The sequence below is a fragment of the Talpa europaea genome (assembly GCF_964194135.1).
Source record: "Talpa europaea genome assembly, chromosome: 11".
In the NCBI taxonomy this organism is placed as follows: Eukaryota; Metazoa; Chordata; class Mammalia; order Eulipotyphla; family Talpidae; genus Talpa; species Talpa europaea.
In genome coordinates, this window is record NC_140078.1 from 10,173,949 (window position 1) to 10,192,760 (window position 18,812).

An 18,812-nucleotide genomic window follows, 5' to 3' on the forward strand; every position below is an offset into this window, starting at 1 on the left:
CTCAAGCTCATCTCATTCAATCCTCAGAACCATCCTATAAAATTAATATTATCTCTATTATATACAAGAGTAAACTGAAGCTTAGGAAAACTGTGCAGCTTGTCCAATCACACAACTAGAATTCAGTGCCACTAAAATTCAAAACCAGATCTGCCAGACTCCAGTTTACATGCACTAACCACTTTCCCAAACTGTCTTTCATGGTATCCTTAATATATAAAGAGCTCTCAAAGCTAAATAATAAAAGTACCCTCAATAAATGTGGGCGGGCCTCCCCTGCTGGTGCAGGCAGTTGAGTGCCGCCTGGTGAAGCTGTCCACAGCCTCTGCAGCACTAGTTCAATCCCAGCCGGGCGGCGAGGGTCCCACATGTTGCAGCAGACCTCTCCTGCCTAGCCCGCTGCTCCCCTCAGCAGTGTATTTCGGTTGATCTGCCTGTTCTGCTCTCTGCTCTGTCTCTGGTGAATCTGGCATGTACCCCAGTTCTTGTATAAAATAAATAAATCTTAAATAAATAAATAAATAAATAAATATGGGCAATGTACAAAAACAAGTAACTCACAAAAGAAGAAATATAATTGGTCAGTAAAGACATATGAAGAAATGCTCTCCCTTACCAATACTCAGAGGAAAGCAAATTAAGTTGCTTTCCACTTGCAAAGATTCTGTGCTTCTTTTTTACTATCCTATATTTGGTGAGTGTGTATTTTGCTCACTAACTCCTGTTATTCCGGTTGACTGACATTCACCAAGTGCTTCCACTATCACAGGTGATGGCACTTGACTGAGGTTGTGGGCAGCAGACCTCTCCTGTCTCACCCACTGCTTCTCTTAGCAGTGTATTTCAATAAATCCACCTTTTTCTGTTCAAAAATAAAAAGAATCTTTGGTTGTAAGCATCAGCACCTGAAGTTCAGGCTGTTTTGCTCTGTTTGGGTATGAACAGAGGGGTAGGCAGGTCAGGGAGGAGACAAGTAGCTCTAACTTCGGTCAAGTGCCCTCACCTGTGATAGTGGAAGCACCTGGTGAATGTCAGCCAACCAGAATTACAGGAGTTCGTGAGCGATGACTCCACCCAAGGAAGGGGTGCCAGGCAGTGAACAACAAGAGCTGTGCCCTGTGCATAGCAGAGGGAGGCTCTCACATCCTCAGTGACGTCTTTTCTGAAATGCAATTTGACCGGATATCCAAAACCTGAAAAACAACCATGCCCTTTGACCCAGCATTTGTTTTGTTTTGTTGGAGGAGGGGGAGAGGTTAATTGAGGTATAATACAACTCCTTACTTTCGGGTGTACATATGACACGATATTTAGATATATTGCAAGATACTCGCCACTGTCAGTCTAGTGAACGTCTATCACCATACATAATTACAGTGTTTTTGTATGGCAAGAACTTTTTTGTTTTTAAGATTTATTTATTTATTTATACAAGCACTGGGTACAGTCAGAAGCGCGGGAGGGTGAGAGAATTCACCAGAGCCAGAGCGGGGAGCAGAGCAGGCAGAAGGACCGAAGTACACTGCTGAGGGGAGCAGCGGGCGTGGCAGGAGAGTTCTGCGCACCATGTGGGACCCTCGCCGGCAGCCAGGTATCGAACTGGCGCTGCAGAGACTGTGGGCAGCTTCGCAACCCAGCGCTCAACCGCTGAGCCACCAGGGAGGCCCTGTGGCGAGAACTTTTAAGACCTACTCTCAGCAACTTTCAAATATATGATTCCGTGTTAGTAGCTATATTCTCTACTGTAATGTCCGCCCCAGGATTGGTTTATTTTATAACTGGAAGTTTATAACTGCATTGACTAACCTCACATTTTTATTTCAAAATAGTCAGAAAGTAAGAAAATAGTCTTAATAGCCCTAAGAAAGTAGAGATGGGAACCAAAATGTATGTGTGAAGATCGTTAGCTCAGTTTTATTTATGAGAGTAAAAAAATGGAAACCTGGATGTCTCACAACAGGGAGCTGAGTGCCTGGTGTTGCTACATCAATCCTATGTAGGCCACGTGGCCACCAGAAATGATGCTTCACGACACAGGCGACACTCTACAACTGAAAACTTAATTCCAGTCAAAATCTTAATTGAAAAACGTTTCTTCTTTGAACGTCTGTAGGTTGCAATGGGAAGGGTGTTGAGGGGTGAGGGGGTGAGAATGAGCCCCACGAACTCTTCCAAGTAAACTGCCCAGGGGGTGTCAGAAATCCAAAAGTGACATCAGATCATAGAACGTGGGGGCCCCTCTTTCCTGAGAGCTTAGCAGACACATGAGGATTCTCCTGAGCCCCAGCTCCACCTCTTCTACCAAATGTGGGAGCCAATATCACAGATGTGACACTAATGCAGGGTCCCTGGTTGCGGTGATGTTTTGCTCAGGATCCCTGGGAGTCAGGGAAGGGATCACAGAGGCCACATTCACTGTGACCAGCAACCACAGTCAAGCCAAAATGTGGGCTTCATCCACCCTGGACAGTCGGCCCAGGCAGAGGGCAGTTCTACCAGATAGCACTGGAGGTGATCTCAGTGAAGGAGGGGAGGGGACTCTCTTCCACCCATGCGGGAGGGAAGGTGAGGGGGCCAAGAGGAGAAGCCAGGGTTGGCCCACTTGCCGTGCCAGCTTGGCCCAGCCTTCTCCAGCGTGGAGCTCGGACTCCAACTCTGATGCCTCCTAGGCATCCGACAGTCAGCAAGCCTTCCTTGCCACCCAAAGCTCACTCTCTCCCCTGCTGAGCACCGCGGGGAGGCTTAGCGATCTCACAGAGCGAGGAAAGCGGGGGGGGGGGGGGGGGGGGGGATGGGGGGGGTGGTGGTGTCTCTGACTCAACAACCTCCACACTGGACACAGAGGGGCAAAACTGTGACCCGCAGAGGGACAAGACCAAGGCAGGTAGGCCTGGATCCTCACCCCCAACATTGGGGACCAGCCCCCACCCATCGCCAGTTCTTGCATAAGCAGCCTTGCTTGGAGACTCTAGGGCAGGAGGTGGGGCCAAGATGGGGCAGACACTCCACCCACCCCATCGCCTTCCTCCCCTGATTCAGCTGCTGTAGTCTCCTTGGGTTGCAGGTGTTAATTTAGGGGCCCTTGGGCCCTGACCTTGATAGGTATCAGCTGCTGAAACATGAAAGCCTGGAGCCTCCTCCTCCTGGTGGGCCTCCTGGCTTTGGGGAGCCAGCTGCCTACTGCCTCAGGCAGAAGGAAGAAAGGTGAGTGTGGGTAGGTTCCTCTGCTCCTGATTAGGTGGTTTCTCCCTCTCTGGGCAGAGCGAAGTCTGGAGGAAGGCAGGGATGAGGGGCGTGTGTCTCTGCATGTGAGTCTGCAGACACCTGCTCCTTGGCGCTACCAGCATTTGTGTTTTGTTTGTGTGTCTTTGTGCCTGTCCACCTGCCTGCATGTGTGTCCATAAACATCTTCCTGCCAGTTTCTGGGGCCATTCTGTGCCTGCCTCCAGGTCTGGATGTGACAGCGTGTGCACACGCGTGCCAGTGTGTCCCTGGGAACACGAGTGTCTTTGTGTCTGTTTGTCTGTGTGAGCCCGTCTGCAGTGGCTAGCAAGGAAGAACTGCTTATGAGCGCGAGCTTTCGGAACCTCTGATACGTTCACGAACGTGCGTGTCTCTCTGCGCCTCCGGAGAGGAACAGGACCTTCCGGAGAGGGACAGGACCTGCCGGCTCCTGCTCTGCTGGGGTCATCTCCGTGGAGGTGTGTCCAGATCTGTGGGTCTGCGTGGCATGGAGATGGCCCTTTCTGCCGTCTTCTTGCTTGGCCCTTGCTCTCCAGGTTCCGTCCTTCTTGGGCCCTCTCCATCTCCCAGCCCGACCTGTGCAAGGGACGCTAGTGTGAGAAGGAGTGTGGTGGCCGGGATCTGTTGGGAGGAGGCACTCGCCCATCTGGGGCCGCAACTGACCTGCTGACAGGTGAGGGAGGCCAGGGCTGCTGGAGTAGCTAGACAGGTGCCTCCTGATCCGGGCGCGGCCTCTGCCTCCATCTTGCAGAGCTGGGACACTCCGACCTACATTGCCCTGTGCGCCAGGCCCTGCCTTGGGGACAGGAACAGTCATGGGGACAAGGCCCTCTTCCCTGCAGCTCACTGCATCCTTGCTCCCCACTCCAGTCCTGGAACCCGCCTTCCTCGGAGGCAGGGCTGTCTCCCTGGGACACAAGCTGGTTTGGGAAGGAGGGTGCTCAGAGCCCCCCAGGCTGAGCGGGAGGGATGTCGACGAGTTCCCACACCAGACCCCGCGCGGGCGGTGACCGCACTCCATGCCCACATTCTTCCTCGCTGCAGGAAGCCCATGAGCCAAGTCCATGAGCTCAGGACTAATTTTATCCCCATTTTGCTGATAAGGAAACTGAGGCTCAGGGGAAACCCTTGCCCACGTCCAGGGGCTGACTCTGCGTTAGCATCCAGGAGGGCATTTGAGCGCAGTCCTTGGAATCAGGATGACTCACCTCCTGATTTATTCCTCGTCAGACGGGGCCTTGTGCCTCCATCTCGGGAGCGGGGTGGGGTCTCAGGACTGCAGCCTCCATGGGCGGTTCCACGGGACTACGGAGTGAGTGCCCAGCACTGAGCCCTGCTGCTCGGAGGGGAGAGCTGCACCTGCAGAACCTGAGTCCGGGGGACGGCCACCACCTCTCTGTCCCTCCCCGATCCTCTCCCACCAGGCCCCTGCCTGGCCCTGGGCAGAATTCCAGACAACGGAGGAGGGACAGGATCAGGGAAGGGAAGTCTCTTGTCCATGGAAGCCCTGCGTTGCCCCCTCAATTGTCACGGTGTCTGACATGAGGAGCCTGGCACAGTCACTGATGATGGCCAGTGCCTGACAGGTGTCTCAGCCACTGTGGTGTCAGTGACCAGCTCTGTGCATGTGGCATGTGGCAGTGATGTGTGTGCACATGTGACAGTGGCTATGTGGACAGGTCCCTGTCACTGCACCTACATGGCGGCATTCACACACGTGTATCGCTCTCTTGTGACTGTCTGGACGTGTCTGTGTGTACACATACACCTGTTACAAAGTGGGCAGGGCATAGCGGACAAGGCCAGAGAGATGGGCAGGGGCCTGCGCTGGCAAGGCCTAGCTGGTCCCGGTGGAGACCCTGAACTTCACTCTTTCCCAGCCTTTATGTCATCCAAGTCTCAAGCCAGGCCTGCAAGGAAGGCGTCCAGCTTCCCACGTCGCAAAAAACTGAGGCTTGAATTCAAAACTTCCCAAAGGGCGGGCCAAAAGGATTCGGATCCTGCCACTCGAGGTGGGCACGGATTACGCATGAACCACCTCCACCTACAAAACAGGGGTCTCCCTTCCAGAGAAGCCCGGGGGCTGCCCCGTAGACGAAGAGCCCTGCCTCCTGTCGGTGCCTGACCAGTGCGTGGACGACAGCCAGTGCCCCTCCAGCATGAAGTGCTGCTCCCGAGCCTGCTTCCGCCAGTGTGTGCACAAGGTCTCAGGTGAGTCCCCCCACCCGGCCCCGGCCCGGCCCCACCCGGCCCAGCAGGCTCACCCGGTCCCTGTGTTGCAGTGAAGTCGGGCAGCTGCCCCCAGGACCGCCTGCGCTGCCTCAGCCCCACGCAGCACCTGTGCCGCCAGGACTCCGACTGCTCGGGCAGTAAGCGGTGCTGCCCCACGGCCTGCGGCCGCGACTGCCGCAGCCCCCTTCGAGGTACAGCTCCTGGGCCCGGGCGGGTTCTCTCCCTCGCTGAGGCTCTGAGACAGGCTTCCGGTTCAGCAACATTAACAGAACACCCAAAAAGCCCGGGCCTCGCCGTGGCCATTCGGCAAGCAGATGGGGGAACGGGGGTCCCGCTAGGAAGACACGCCCCGGCCACAGCCCTAAACTGCTCCGAGCTTCCGTATGTCCTCATGCAGGAGGTGGGGAGTCCTGCCTGAGAGCCCCCAAGGCTGGGCTGATGGGGCCTGGGCGGGTGATAAAGGCCAGGACCCTGAGCCCTGTTATGGGAGGGGTTAACCCTTTCCTTTTCTCTTATCAGACTAATTTGGCTTTAGCATCCATGGCGCTGAAGCTCAGGATGGGGGTCCCGGCAGGAAGACATGATCATGTGGGGGGCATCCAGGCAGCACCATCCCCACCTGCGGTCATTCCAGTCTCCTGATATGCTCTGATCTGCAGCCACTTCCCCTGCCACCCGCCCTGGCTTCTCCGCCCGGAGTCTGGGCCACCGCCAGACCTCAGAGGAGACCCACCCCACCACCCAGTGCCTCTGCCACAACTCTGAGCGCCTCGAGCTTCTTGCCCTTCCTAACGCCACGTCCACGCCTTTCACCTGTGCTCCTTCCACCTAAATGCCCTGTTCAGGCACAGGTCCCTCCTTGTGGAGTCTGGCCCTCCCCCACGGGTGTTCTAGAGTTTTCCAAACCTCTATCTATTCATATGCCCCTTTCACATCTTCCCTAAGCCTCTCAAAGAGCATCTTGGTAATTTGTGCACAGCCCGTACTATTTATCTAATGTCCTTCTTTTCTTCCAAAGGACTCACTTTTGTATAAAGGTAAATTTATTTCGAAAGAAAAGCTTGATATCACTGCTTTAAATGGGATAAGCAGGATCACCGGCCACAAGCAGAGCGTAACTCTCAAAGCAAATACAATGAAAACAGTCCCGACCCATTAAAGTAAATGATGTTGTTAAATTCTGACTAGATCCTGCCACCTGCCAAGACCGTGAGCCCAAAGCCTGCTCTGTCCCTCTCATGATAAAGGAAGCGAACAGGGTTCAAGAGACAGTAAAGACACGGGTCCCTAACTGAGACCTCCTGGTGTAACAAGAAGGATGAAAAGAGAGTAACTTCCCACAAGAGTCAAAGCCATATGACGCGCATCTAGGTACACCCTCGGATCACTCAGGTTGCCCCACACTTGGGGACCAGATGCTGGAACAGGAGGGTATTCTTTACAGGTGGGGTCTGCACCCACCACTGGGTCTAGGAGGCTGGGTCCTCAGTCTCCAATTTAGCTTTGCTCCCCGATGCAGTCAATAAAAGTTTGTTAAGCAAATAGTGCAGGCTCTAGGCAATGTCATCCCAGAGCTCAAGCACTACAGAATGATATGCGTTAGACTGGACAGACCCAGGAGACTAATTAGTCAGCAGGGTCGTAACTCAGCCTGGAGATCAGGGAAGACTTCCTGAAGGAGGGGACAGTCATGCCAAGACCTTGAGTCTAAGGAGGAGTTAGCCAAGTTGATACCACTAGTCATCCATTCTCCCCTCTTCCTTACCAACAGGCATGTCCCCAGTTAGAAGTATTTGCCTACCCTTCAGGCTACTGAGGTGCAGGTGATAATCTGTATTGCAGCCATGTGGATGCACAATTTTTTAAAAATTCAGTGAGCGTAATTTAAACTTTGTAGCCCACATAAGACCATTATATTGGGTGGTTGGGTTGAAAAACAGAAAAAATACATCATGACTTTTCTGACAACCCAAAGTAAATTAAATTTTTAAAAGTTTCCCTTCCCCAGGCTCCCTTGCAGCTAGAATTGATCACATGACCCAGGACAGAACAATTAGAAGTTAGGGAAAAGGGCCTCCCTGGTGGCACAGTGGGTTGAGTGCAACGCTGTGAAGCTGTCTGCAGCCTCTGCAGCACAGGTTCGATTCCCGGCTGGCCAGGGAGATACCCACACGGCGTGGCAAACCTCTCCTGTCCCATCCACTGCTCCCCTCAGCAGTGTCTTCATTCCATCTACCTGTTCTGTTCCCCATCTGTCTCTGGTGAATCCTCTCACCCTCCTGCGCATCTGGCCTGTACCCCAGTTCTTGTATAAATAAATAAAATCTTTTTTAAAAAAAAGAAGTTAGGGAAAAGATTTTCCAGAGAACTATTGTTACCCCAACAAAGGAGACAGAATCAGTCTTTTGTCTGTCCTCCATTAGCCCTCTGTCCTTCCTGGAATAAGGCTACTGCAGCTGAAACAGCCATATGCTGACCTTGAGGACTGTCACTAGATAGGTTCACCAGAAACAAATCTCGAGGGGAAGATTCATATGATGGTGATGGTTTGGAGAGGCTCCCAGGAAAAATGGATATGGAGGTGGAAAAGTATACCTGCAGGAGAAGGAGGACAGCTAGGGTGTAACATCAAGTAAAGTCCTACAGGAGGGTCCCAGAGCCCAGTGTAGGTGACATTTCAGAGTTATCTGCGTGGGTCAAAGAAGCCAGAATGTCTATGCTTCTGTATCCACAGTCACCTGTTAAGAACACAGGTTCTCAGGCACTTGGCGTCTCCCAGGCACTTTCCAGGGGCAGACACAGCAGGTTCATGGAGCCCTTTTACAAAGAGACGCAGATACTCAGGGTCGGAATGACAAGCATACTGAGAGCCAATGTGCACAAAGTGGTAAAGGGATTTGCAGGGCTATGGGAAAAGCGCTGGCAAAAGCACTGGCCTCTACAAGAACAAGAAGCAGTGGAGAGAAAGTACCCAGGAGCCTGGGTCTTCAGCGTCATTCATGGGCAACTGTACCAGCCCTGGATGGCTGAAAAAGTCAGCTCCTCTCTGATTAAGCCCCTCTGGCTCTGTTTTTGTTCTTAAAGCTAAATTAACTGGTAGATAGGGTAAAGGAAGGGCAGGAAGAGTAGTTCCTGGAGAAGGAACAGCATATACAACCCCAAAAATGGACAATGTTCCCAGTATCAAATGAGGAAGGGAAGGATCCAAGAGGAGATCTCATGTGACCGTGGGCACACAGCAAATAAGGAATAAAGGTCAAGTTTCAAACTCAGTGTAAGAATTAGTTTCTAGGTAACGTATTACCACACAGGTAGCAGCTTAAAATAACACTCATTGGCTTGGTTATTTTATGGGTTCTGTGGGTCAAGAATCTAGGCACGGCTTAGGTGAGTCCTCCATTTCAGAACTCACAAGGCTGAAATCAAGATGGCGGCCAGGACTTGGGTCTCATCCGAACCTCGAGTGGAGAAGGATCCACTTTCAAGTTCATGGTTGTTGGTAGAATGTCAGTTCCTTGAGGGCTTGTGGACTGAGTTCCTAGATTCCTAGTTGGTTGTTGGCTAGAAATAGTTCTCATCTCCTTGCATTTCCAGCTTGGCAACTTGCTTCATCAAAACCAGCAGGAAGTAACCATCTTATGTAACCTAATCCCGGAAGCCACATTCCATCCTTGCCACGTCACTGGGTAAATCAATGAGTGCTGCCCATACGCAAGTAGAAGGGCTTACACAAGAGCATGAACACCAGGATGTAGATATCACTGGGAGACATTCTAGAAGCTTCCTGCTACACCCAAATCAATTTAATTACAAAAATTTCTGTCCTTTATGTAACAAAAAGCTCATTCTTTTCAGTAAAACCCTGTGAGTGCAGGTGGCCACTTCTGGTCAGGGACTGAAGAAGGATTTGGGGGCTAGCACAGTCACGGCACATAAAGAATACAGACACCCCTTTGGCCCAGAGGCCCATATGTCCCTTTTGCCGCTCTTATCATTCACCCAACACTCTGTTTACCTCGCATAACATGATCTGGGATCAAATCAGGTCCTGATTCCATTCTCTTTTGCCCTTGGGAAATAGTCTGTCTTTTCTCCTTTTTGGAAATTATCTCTCCAATTCCAGCGAAACTCTCTAAGTCTGGGGGTCAGTGAAAGCTGCTGAGAGAGTAGTAGGCCTACAAATGGGGGATCTGCCTCTTTGCAGATCTGCCTCAGTTTCCCTATTGGTAATTGAGTGATATGAGCCTCTTTCTGCTCTCATTTCTTACTTTGGAGGCAGAACTGAAGTGTCACAGCCTAAAGCTGTGCTGTCCAATGTGGTAGCCACCAGCCACACGTGGCTACTGAGCACATGAAATATGATTAGTCCAAATTATAAGAAGACGTAGTGGGCAGAACACTAAGATGCTTCCCAGTGACCCTCAACCCTGTATTTTCTCCTCTTTGAGGATAGGTGGACTGAGTGAGTATTATAGGGAGGAAGGAGGATTTATCCTGGGTGGGTCTGGTCTAAGCAGGTGAGCCTTAGAAAGCAGAGCACTTTCTTCTCTCCGGTCACAGAAAAGGAAGTCAGCACTTGGGCTTGCCTGGAAGAAAGCAAACATCCATGCTGGGACCTGCATGGCCAGGGACTGTAGACAAACTCAAGAAATGGAGAGTGACTCCCAGGAGAAAGCAAGCAAGAAAGTGGGGACCTCAGTCCTACAACCACAAAGATATGAATTCTACCAACAGTCTGTGACCTTGGAAGAGGACCCCAAACTCTAGTTGAGTTTGGCTGACTTCAGCCTGCTGAGGGAACCCAACCATGCCGCACCCGGATTTCCAACTTGTGGAAACTGGAATAACAAATTTGTCTTGTTTTAAATTGTTAACTTTGTGGCAATTTGTTACACAGCAATAAAACATTAATACACAGGATTTCAAAGCCTTAGTACAAAAACCAAAATGCAAAATATCTCAATAACGTATGGATGCCATGTTGAAATGATAATATTTTAAATAGATGGGATTAAACAGGGCCTCCCTGGTGGCACAAGGGGTTAGGCACAACCCTATGAAGCAATCCGCAGCCTCTGCAGCACAAGTTCGATCCCTGGCTGGCCAGAGAGCAACCCACATGGCACAGCAGACTCTCCTGTCTCGCCCGCTGCTCCCCTCAGCAGTGTATTTCAGTCCGTCTGCCTGTTCTGTTCCCCATTCTGCCTCTGGTGACTCCTCTCACCCCAACCACATCACTGGCCTGTACCCCAGCTCCTGTATGCATAAATAAATAAAATCTTTTTAAAAAAAGATGGGATTAAACAGAATGTATTATTAAGCCCAATTTCAGCTGCTTCTTCTTACCTTTTTAAGTGCTATTGTAAGGAAATTTAAAACGATATCTGCCAGCATGATGTCCACTGGGCAGTGCTGGCCTACAGGACTCAGGAGCCAGCCGTGTGACCTTGGGTGAGTCACTCCATCTCTCAAAGCCTTCCATTTCTTTTCTCAGGTAACAGCACTGAGCCCACAGATGTATTTGCACCAGCTGCGAAACGTCAGCGCTCAGTACGTGTTGGTTATCATTACTATTAATAACAATATCTGTAAAGCAGGACCCCAGGCCGTGGCCTCCAATACCCTCTCTCCAACCAGGCACACAGTAGGCACTCAGCAAACACTGCAGATGATGCAACCCTGACAGAGCTGCTGGCACAGTTCTCCCCTCCCCTGGTACTTGGAATGCAGGAAGGGGGTGGAGACTGAGTTTCAGGGGGCAAAAAGATGTTTCAGGCTTCTCAGCCCACAGGGGAAGACCCCATTGTTCGGTTCCTTGGGCCTGGCCTGGGGCTCAGGGGGTGAGGCCACCCTCTCCCACTCCCTACGCAGATCCCCTTCCAGGTGGTAGACCTGCCAGGTCTGCAGCTCCTGGCTAAGGGCTCTGGGCAGGTGCCCTTGGCCTCTGCAGAAAAGGAAAGGGGAGATTTAGGAATAATTTAGCTGAAGCACCTAAGGACAAGGACCAGGCACAGATCACAGACTCAATTATGCGAACTACTACTTTTGTTCCTTTGTCAGAGAAACTCCCCGCCAAAATCCCTCTCCAGGGGACCCCCGTGACCTAAATGACCTCTAGTCCCCTGACTTGGGGGGACGCCGGCTTAGGACTCAGTCTCCAGACAGCACCACCACCACCACCACCACCTCCACCCCCAGCAAGTCAGGAATAGAAACCAACGCCTCCGGTCGCCCGCGGCCTCCCTCCCTCCCCCGGCAGCGATCGATGCGGCCTCAGCCGCGGGGGCCCAGGAAGACAGGGAGGGAGGGGGCAGCGAGGCCTCGGGCTGCAGCGAGGCTCCGCGGGGCGGCCCGGGCAGAGGCAGCCGGCAGCGGCGCCCCGGCCTCTGCGACTTCAGGGACAGCCGTGCGCACAGGTAAGGGGCTGTCCCTCCTCGGGGGGAGGGGCGTGGCCGGGGAAGGGGAGAGGGGGGTGCAAGGGTGGGAGGCAGGGACTGCCCCCTCCGCCCCATGCCCGGTGCCCCTGCTCTAGGAGACACTCTAAAGAGGGGGGCTGTGCTAACCCCTGCTCTGGGGCTGGTCCTGCTCGCTCATCTGTAAAATGGGATTAGAGTCTCCCCGAGAGGCTGGCTTAGGCATTAACCCAGGGAAGTGGACAGAGCCCCAGAAGTGGCCAGCACATAGTGGGTGGAAAAATAAACGTGTGCGAGAGTTTTGAATCAAAAGCCTAGTTTCCAACCTTAACTATTCTGTGAGCTATCTGGGTAATTTTGAGCAAATCACAATCTCTCTTACTGATGACAGATCTTGTCTGGAAATGTTTGTTGAATGAATTATCCCATTTCGTAGAGCAGGAAGGTGAGTTCCAGAAGAGAAAGGGCTCTCCCCACACTCCTACAGCTAACGGGTGATGGAACTGGATTACAAACCTCATCTTTCAAGGCCAAGACCAGGTGCAAGGATTATGTGCCAGGGACTGTGCAGCTGATACCTCATAACCTCCCTGGAAAGCGCAGCTCTGACCCCTACCCCCTTAGTAGGTGGGAAACCAAAGCTCAGAGAAGGCAACAGACCTGCTCAAGGTCAACAGTTAATATGTGAGAGACTCAGAACTTGAACTCAGAATTTGACCAGAGAAAAGTGCAAGGGATGAACAATTATTGAGCACCTATTGTGTTCCAGAGGCTTTGCACACATAAAATAACGCTTCTTCACTGGAAGTGCTATTTTCCCCATTCTATAGATAAAAGAACTAAAACCCCAGAGCAAGAAGAGACAGGCTTGAGTTCACTCCAGTGACAAAGCTAAGGATGCAACCCAACCCACTTAACACCAAGCCAGTAGGTGAAGGGCACCCCAATCGCTCCCTGCCAGGCACTGGGCCAGCTGCTTGATGTACATTCAATCCCTGCTCTCCCTGGGAAGCAGGCATTCCAGAACCACAGTGCAAATGAAATTACTGAGGGTCAGGAGGTGAGTCACTAGCTGTCAGTTCTGGCAGAGCTTGGAGAAGCTAACATTTTCTGAGTATCCACTAGAGCTGAGTACTTTTTCCATAAACCACCTTTCTCCTCCAGCCTCCTTTGCTGCCACTACCTGCACTGTGCATGAAACAAGACTGGAGAAAAGCACAGTCCTCAAAGCCCCAGGTGCATCTGGGGTGGAGATAAACCCAGGTGCTCCTGACTCCAGAAGATAAGGAAACAGGTGGGTGAGATTCTAAACCCCTCTGGGTGCCAGGTCTGAGAAAGATATTAGGCCACTTAATCTTGAACCACACTTAGAGGTGGATATTTTTACCTCCATTTGACAGAAGCTCAAAGAGGTGACAAGACTTGCCTGAGCCAAGGTCAAGTCTGACTGTACACATGCTTTAAATAGTCTCCACCATGGATCTCAGACTTGATCCTGCTTCAGAATCACCCTAGAAGCTTGTTAAAACAAGACCGCAGCCCCCTCCTCTGGATTTCTGTTTCAGCAAGGCTAGGAGCAGGCTGAAAATTTGCATCTTTGAGAAAGCCCCAGATGATGCCAATGCTGCTAGTCCAGGGACCACATTTCGAGAACTACTGCACTATATTGGTCTCCCCAACCACCCCAACTAGTAAGCATCACTGTGCCCATTTTACCGAGGCGAAAACTGAGCTTCAGAGTGCTGGTGTGTCCAAGATCCCATAGGTCTCTGCTACACATAAATAAAAACCCCTACCAGTGGCCAGGATATCCTGTCACTCAACTGTTTCATGATCCTCTAAGGAGGAACTCGGCCCTTGCTTATGCAAATAAAGGGGGCTCAGTGATTTAGCGTTAGTCCCCCAGTGGGGCATGGGGGGCATGTGCAAGCCCAAGGCAGCCTCCCGAGTCCAGAGGGCACCTGGCATCTACCGAGCCATTCACGTAGGCCCCCCAACTCCCCCAGGCAGTGGCTGGAGCAAGGGGTGGAAACCCATTTTCCTGGCATGAGGGTCCTGGGGTCCCCCCTCAACGCACCTCTCTCGGGTCCACAGGCCTGGTGCGCACAGCCATGGTGAGCGAGTCCCCGGGGCCGGGGGCCCGGGTGCCCTGGCGGCGCCGCGACGAGGCCCTGCGCGTGAACGTGGGCGGCGTGCGGCGGCTGCTGAGCGCGCACGCCCTGGCGCGCTTCCCCGGCACCCGGCTGGGCCGCCTGCAGGCCGCGGCGTCGGAGGAGCAGGCCCGGCGCCTGTGCGACGACTACGACGCGGCGGCGCGCGAGTTCTACTTCGACCGGCACCCGGGCTTCTTCCTGGGCCTGCTGCACTTCTACCGCACCGGCCACCTGCACGTGCTGGACGAGCTGTGCGTCTTCGCCTTCGGGCAGGAGGCGGACTACTGGGGCCTGGGCGACAGCGCGCTGGCCACCTGCTGCCGCTCGCGCTACCTGGAGCGGCGCGTGGTGCGGCCGCGCGCGTGGGACGAGGACAGCGACGCGCCGAGCAGCGTGGACCCGTGCCCCGACGAGATCTCCGACGTGCAGCGCGAGCTGGCGCGCTACGGAGCCGTGCGCTGCGGCCGCCTGCGCCGGCGCCTCTGGCTCACCATGGAGAACCCCGGCTACTCGCTGCCCAGCAAGCTCTTCAGCTGCGTGTCCATCGGCGTGGTGCTCGCCTCCATCGTCGCCATGTGCATCCACAGCCTGCCCGAGTACCAGGCCCGCGAGGCGGCGGCCGCCGTGGCCGCCGTGGCCGCGGGCCACGGCGTGGAGGAGGCGCGCGACGACCCGGTGCTGCGCCGCCTCGAGTACTTCTGCATCGCCTGGTTCAGCTTCGAGGTGTCCTCGCGCCTCCTGCTGGCGCCCAGCACGCGCAACTTCTTCTGCCACCCCCTCAACCTCATTGACATCGTGTCGGTGCTGCCCTTCTATCTCACGCTGCTGGCCGGCGTGGCGCTGGGCGGCCAGGGCGGCGCGGGCGGAGACGGGCTGGGCGACCTGGGCAAGGTGGTGCAGGTGTTCCGCCTCATGCGCATCTTCCGCGTGCTCAAGCTGGCCCGCCACTCCACCGGGCTGCGCTCGCTGGGCGCCACGCTCAAGGTAGGGTGTCCGAGGCCGGGGCTGGGGTGGGTGGAGGCCGCCTAGCCAGGGGCTCGACCTGGCGCCCAGGGAACGCAGGTGTCTTCCTTTGTGCCAGACGCAGAGCCCCGTACCTGGCCGGACCTCCCCGACAGCTCAGTAAAGAAAGGCATTATGTGAGCCCTCTCTCTCGGGGGGAGAAACCAGAGGCATGGCTCTGCTTGACTTCCTTTTCCAAAAAATAAATAAAAGACAAAGGTCACTTTTGATGTACGTCAAAATATTGTCAAATAATCCATTGCACGAAATTATGCAGAGCAGTAAAGTCACTGCCGGCCTTTCTTCTGGCATTCTCTGGGGGGCCCGGTTAGTCATAGGTCAACCTTTATAGGCAAAGTCTAGCAACAGCCCCAGAGCTAATACTTACTGAGTGCTAGTCCTCTGCCAATTTCACATGCATTATCGATTTCCTCCCCAGGACAACTTCCTCAGGATGCTGCTTGTGTTTATTCCCTTCCCGGAGATGCAGAGCCTGAGGGTTCAGGGCTGGTTGTTTTAAGCCTGGTTGCAATTTATTCAATACCCTCTTTGCACCAGGCAGCGCTGGGCGGGTGCATCTCCCCCCTGGCAAGCTTATCCTGGAAGGGGTGAGAGGATGGGGTTTGGGAGAGAGGAAATGTGAACAGACTGGACCAAATGCCTGGAGCAAGAATGGGGTGAATGCTGGGGGTGGGGGGTCATGGAAGGAAGGGGCTGCCAACTGTTGAGGTTAAAGAGGTGATTGGGAAAGTGCCAGAGGTCTGAAATCTTGGTCCCTCATTTGGACTTTATCCTGAGGAAATAGGGGAGCCCTTGAGGGGTAAAGCAGGACCATGTACGATTGTCACCACTTTGCAGATGTGGACATTGAGGTTCTGAGAGGGGAGGGGACTTTCAAAGTTTCTTCAGTCAATAAGTAGCAGCACCCAGGAAAGGACCCAGCTGTGCTTGGCTCCAGCGCCTCATGCTCTCCCTCCTATAGCTCCCTGCAGCCCTGCAAAGGAGTTCTGGAAGGTCCAAGAAGATGCCTCCTGCCTATGGCTTAGTAAAACTTTTGCATGTCTTCGTGGCAGGGGAGTCAGCTGCATGCAGGTGGGTGACCTGGGCAGCATGGTAGGGAGATGGCAGGGACAAGTGATTGCACAGCCAGTCCCCCTACACTCACCCTCTTCCCAGGGAAGACCCCGCCACCCCAATACTCTGCCTTGCCGCCACCACACAGCCTCACACCCAATGCTACCAGCTCCTTCCACGGGAGGGAGAAGACTACTGATGGGCTTCCAGGTCTAACATGCAGGTGCCAGAGTCCAGGGGACAGTCTAGCGACTCAGAGCGAGGCCCCTGACCAGCAGCAGCTTTCCTGTGACCTCGAAGCTTGCTGGTGATCTCTGGCCCTACCGCCCATTTACTCAACAGTTCTGTGTTTTCAGCAAGATCCCTGTTTGACTTCTCTGCATATTGCAATTTGGGGGGCCCTGTTCTCAAACTCAGCACCACTGATGTTTGGGGTGTGTGTGTGTGTGTGTGTGTGTGTGTGTAGATGTCCTGAGTATTGTAGGGTGTTAATGTCCCACAACCAGCATCCTTGGCTTCTACCCACTAGATGCCAGGAGCACACCTGTCCCACTTGTGACAACCACAAATGTCTCCAGACATCACCAGTGTCCCCTGCAGGGCAGAATCACTCTCTGTGAGGACTGCTGCCTTAGGCCTTGGCCTCAGGGGTAGAGGAGATCTGCGCAGCCTCAGGCAAGTGCATCCCCTAGGTGTAGAGATCCTGTCTCTTGGCCTCCCAAGAGGCAGAAAGTAGTTGGTGCTTGTAAGAAATGTGATAGACCAGTCAAAGGTATGCGAAACCCACTCTTTCATCGGGGCCTATAAAACATGGCTCTCTCTGGATTCTGCAACTGTAAACATCAGAGCCTTTTCATCATCTCGCTGGTACCATCAGGACCCCCACATTAGAAGACCTCTGGGGCCTAGCAAACACCTTGAACAACACAAACTAGGCCTGTGATCAGTACAGGGAGTTTTTCTACCAGTTCCAGTTGGAAGAGCTTAGTATGGAGCCAGGGACCTGGGTCACGGCACCTGCCCTCCCCTGCTCTGTGGCTTCGGACCTGTCCTATTTATTCTGTGAGCATCAGTTTCCCCGCAAGCCCAAGACCAGGTCTGTGAGCCTCCAGCACTGACTTGGTTTCCTGTCTTTCCTTCCAGCACAGCTACCGTGAGGTGGGCATCTTGCTGCTGTACCTGGCCGTGGGTGTGTCAGTGTTCTCTGGCGTGGCCTACACGGCCGAGAAGGAGGAGGACGTGGGCTTTGACACCATCCCCGCCTGCTGGTGGTGGGGCACAGTGAGCATGACCACCGTGGGTTACGGGGACGTGGTGCCGGTGACAGTGGCTGGCAAGCTGGCAGCCTCGGGCTGCATCCTGGGGGGCATCCTGGTGGTGGCGCTCCCCATCACTATCATCTTCAACAAGTTCTCCCACTTCTACCGGCGACAGAAGGCCCTGGAGGCCGCCGTGCGCAACAGCAACCACCAGCAGTTTGAGGACTTGCTCAGCAGTGTTGATGGCATGTCAGAGGCATCTCTGGAGACTTCCCGCGGGACCTCCCAGGAGGGAAGGTCTGCAGATCTGGAGACGCAGGCCCCCGGTCGGCCTCCAAACCCTCAGGTTTATTAAAACCTGCACCCCTGAAACAGCAGACGCCTTCCCTGCTTACATTTTTCTTGGCAGCATAACCTCTGCAGATCATGCCCCCTGGCCTGAGAAATAAGACCCAGAGGCTGAGCCCCTTCCTCCAAAGACTCAGGGCAGGAGTGTGTTACCCAGATTCTGTGAGCCTGGAGAGCAACAGGGGACTTTATAAACGAGCCTCTGGGCCTCCTAGAAGCAGGCATGAGCCAGAGGAGAAAGTTGAAAGGGTGCTGACGGCTCCTGGCTCCCTCCTCTCTGTTGGCCTCGCCACCTTCCCTGTCGGCCACTGCTGCAGGTGGAGAATGATCCCCATTGCACAGGTGAGGAAGCCAAGGCTTGGAGAGGCGCGCTGTCTTGCCCCCTTATCACACTGCTAGAAGTGGGGGCCAGGTGGAAGTGCACGCTTGTTGGTCAGCCAAGACCATGCTTCCTTCCACTCCATCTTTCTTCTGTCTTCGCGAAGTTGGTCTTAGGGGGTTCGTGACTCCCCAGAGTTGATCCGTAGGATTAGAACGCGTTCTTCTCCAGGAGCACCAACAGGAGTTCTCAAAGATGAGGTCTGGGAGAGAGGAGGAGGGCGCTGCTCCTGCTGATGCACACGATCTGCTAAGCAACAGCCTGCTGCGGCCTCATTCTGGGACTAACTGGAGATACGGGCAATCTGCAGGGGCCTGAGGTCTCGAACCAGCTGTGCCAGGACCTGCAAGTTTGAGGACTTGCTGAGCAGTGTGGGTGGAGTCCCGGGGGCATCTCTGTGAAGTGGGCACATTCCTGCCCCTTCTCCAGATTTCAGCCCATCTGTCAAATGGTCACAATCTGTGCCCGAGGAAGCTGGAAGTTACTGATTTAAAGCCTGGGATCTGAAGTGTTGGTGGCAAGGGGCTAGCATGCATGGACCTCTGCCCCCCAGACCCCCAATTTGACCACAGCAGCACCCTTCTGCCCACCGTGCAAGACCTCCAGCCCTCCTGCGTTACCATCCAGGCAAATGCTTGTGATGCCTGTCTTTTGGGCCAGCTCCAGTTCCTTGTCCTCATCTGTGGTGGAGCCAGAGCTCTCACCTGCC

The 18,812-nt window shown here is 53.8% G+C and overlaps 2 protein-coding genes across 2 annotated transcripts; both read left to right on the top strand.

Moving 5' to 3' along the window:
• Positions 1 to 3,119: 3,119 nt before the first annotated feature.
• WFDC5 (WAP four-disulfide core domain 5) lies at positions 3,120 to 6,307 on the top strand (the record flags this gene model as incomplete). Its single annotated transcript, XM_084246624.1, has 4 exons — positions 3,120 to 3,204; positions 5,314 to 5,454; positions 5,526 to 5,666; positions 6,135 to 6,307. The coding sequence occupies 4 exons, from the start codon at positions 3,120 to 3,122 to the stop codon at positions 6,305 to 6,307; spliced, it is 540 nt and encodes a 179-aa protein (XP_084102750.1).
• Positions 6,308 to 13,999: 7,692 nt separating this feature from the next.
• KCNS1 (potassium voltage-gated channel modifier subfamily S member 1) lies at positions 14,000 to 17,731 on the top strand (the record flags this gene model as incomplete). Its single annotated transcript, XM_084247445.1, has 2 exons — positions 14,000 to 15,025; positions 17,261 to 17,731. The coding sequence occupies 2 exons, from the start codon at positions 14,000 to 14,002 to the stop codon at positions 17,729 to 17,731; spliced, it is 1,497 nt and encodes a 498-aa protein (XP_084103571.1).
• Positions 17,732 to 18,812: the final 1,081 nt, after the last annotated feature.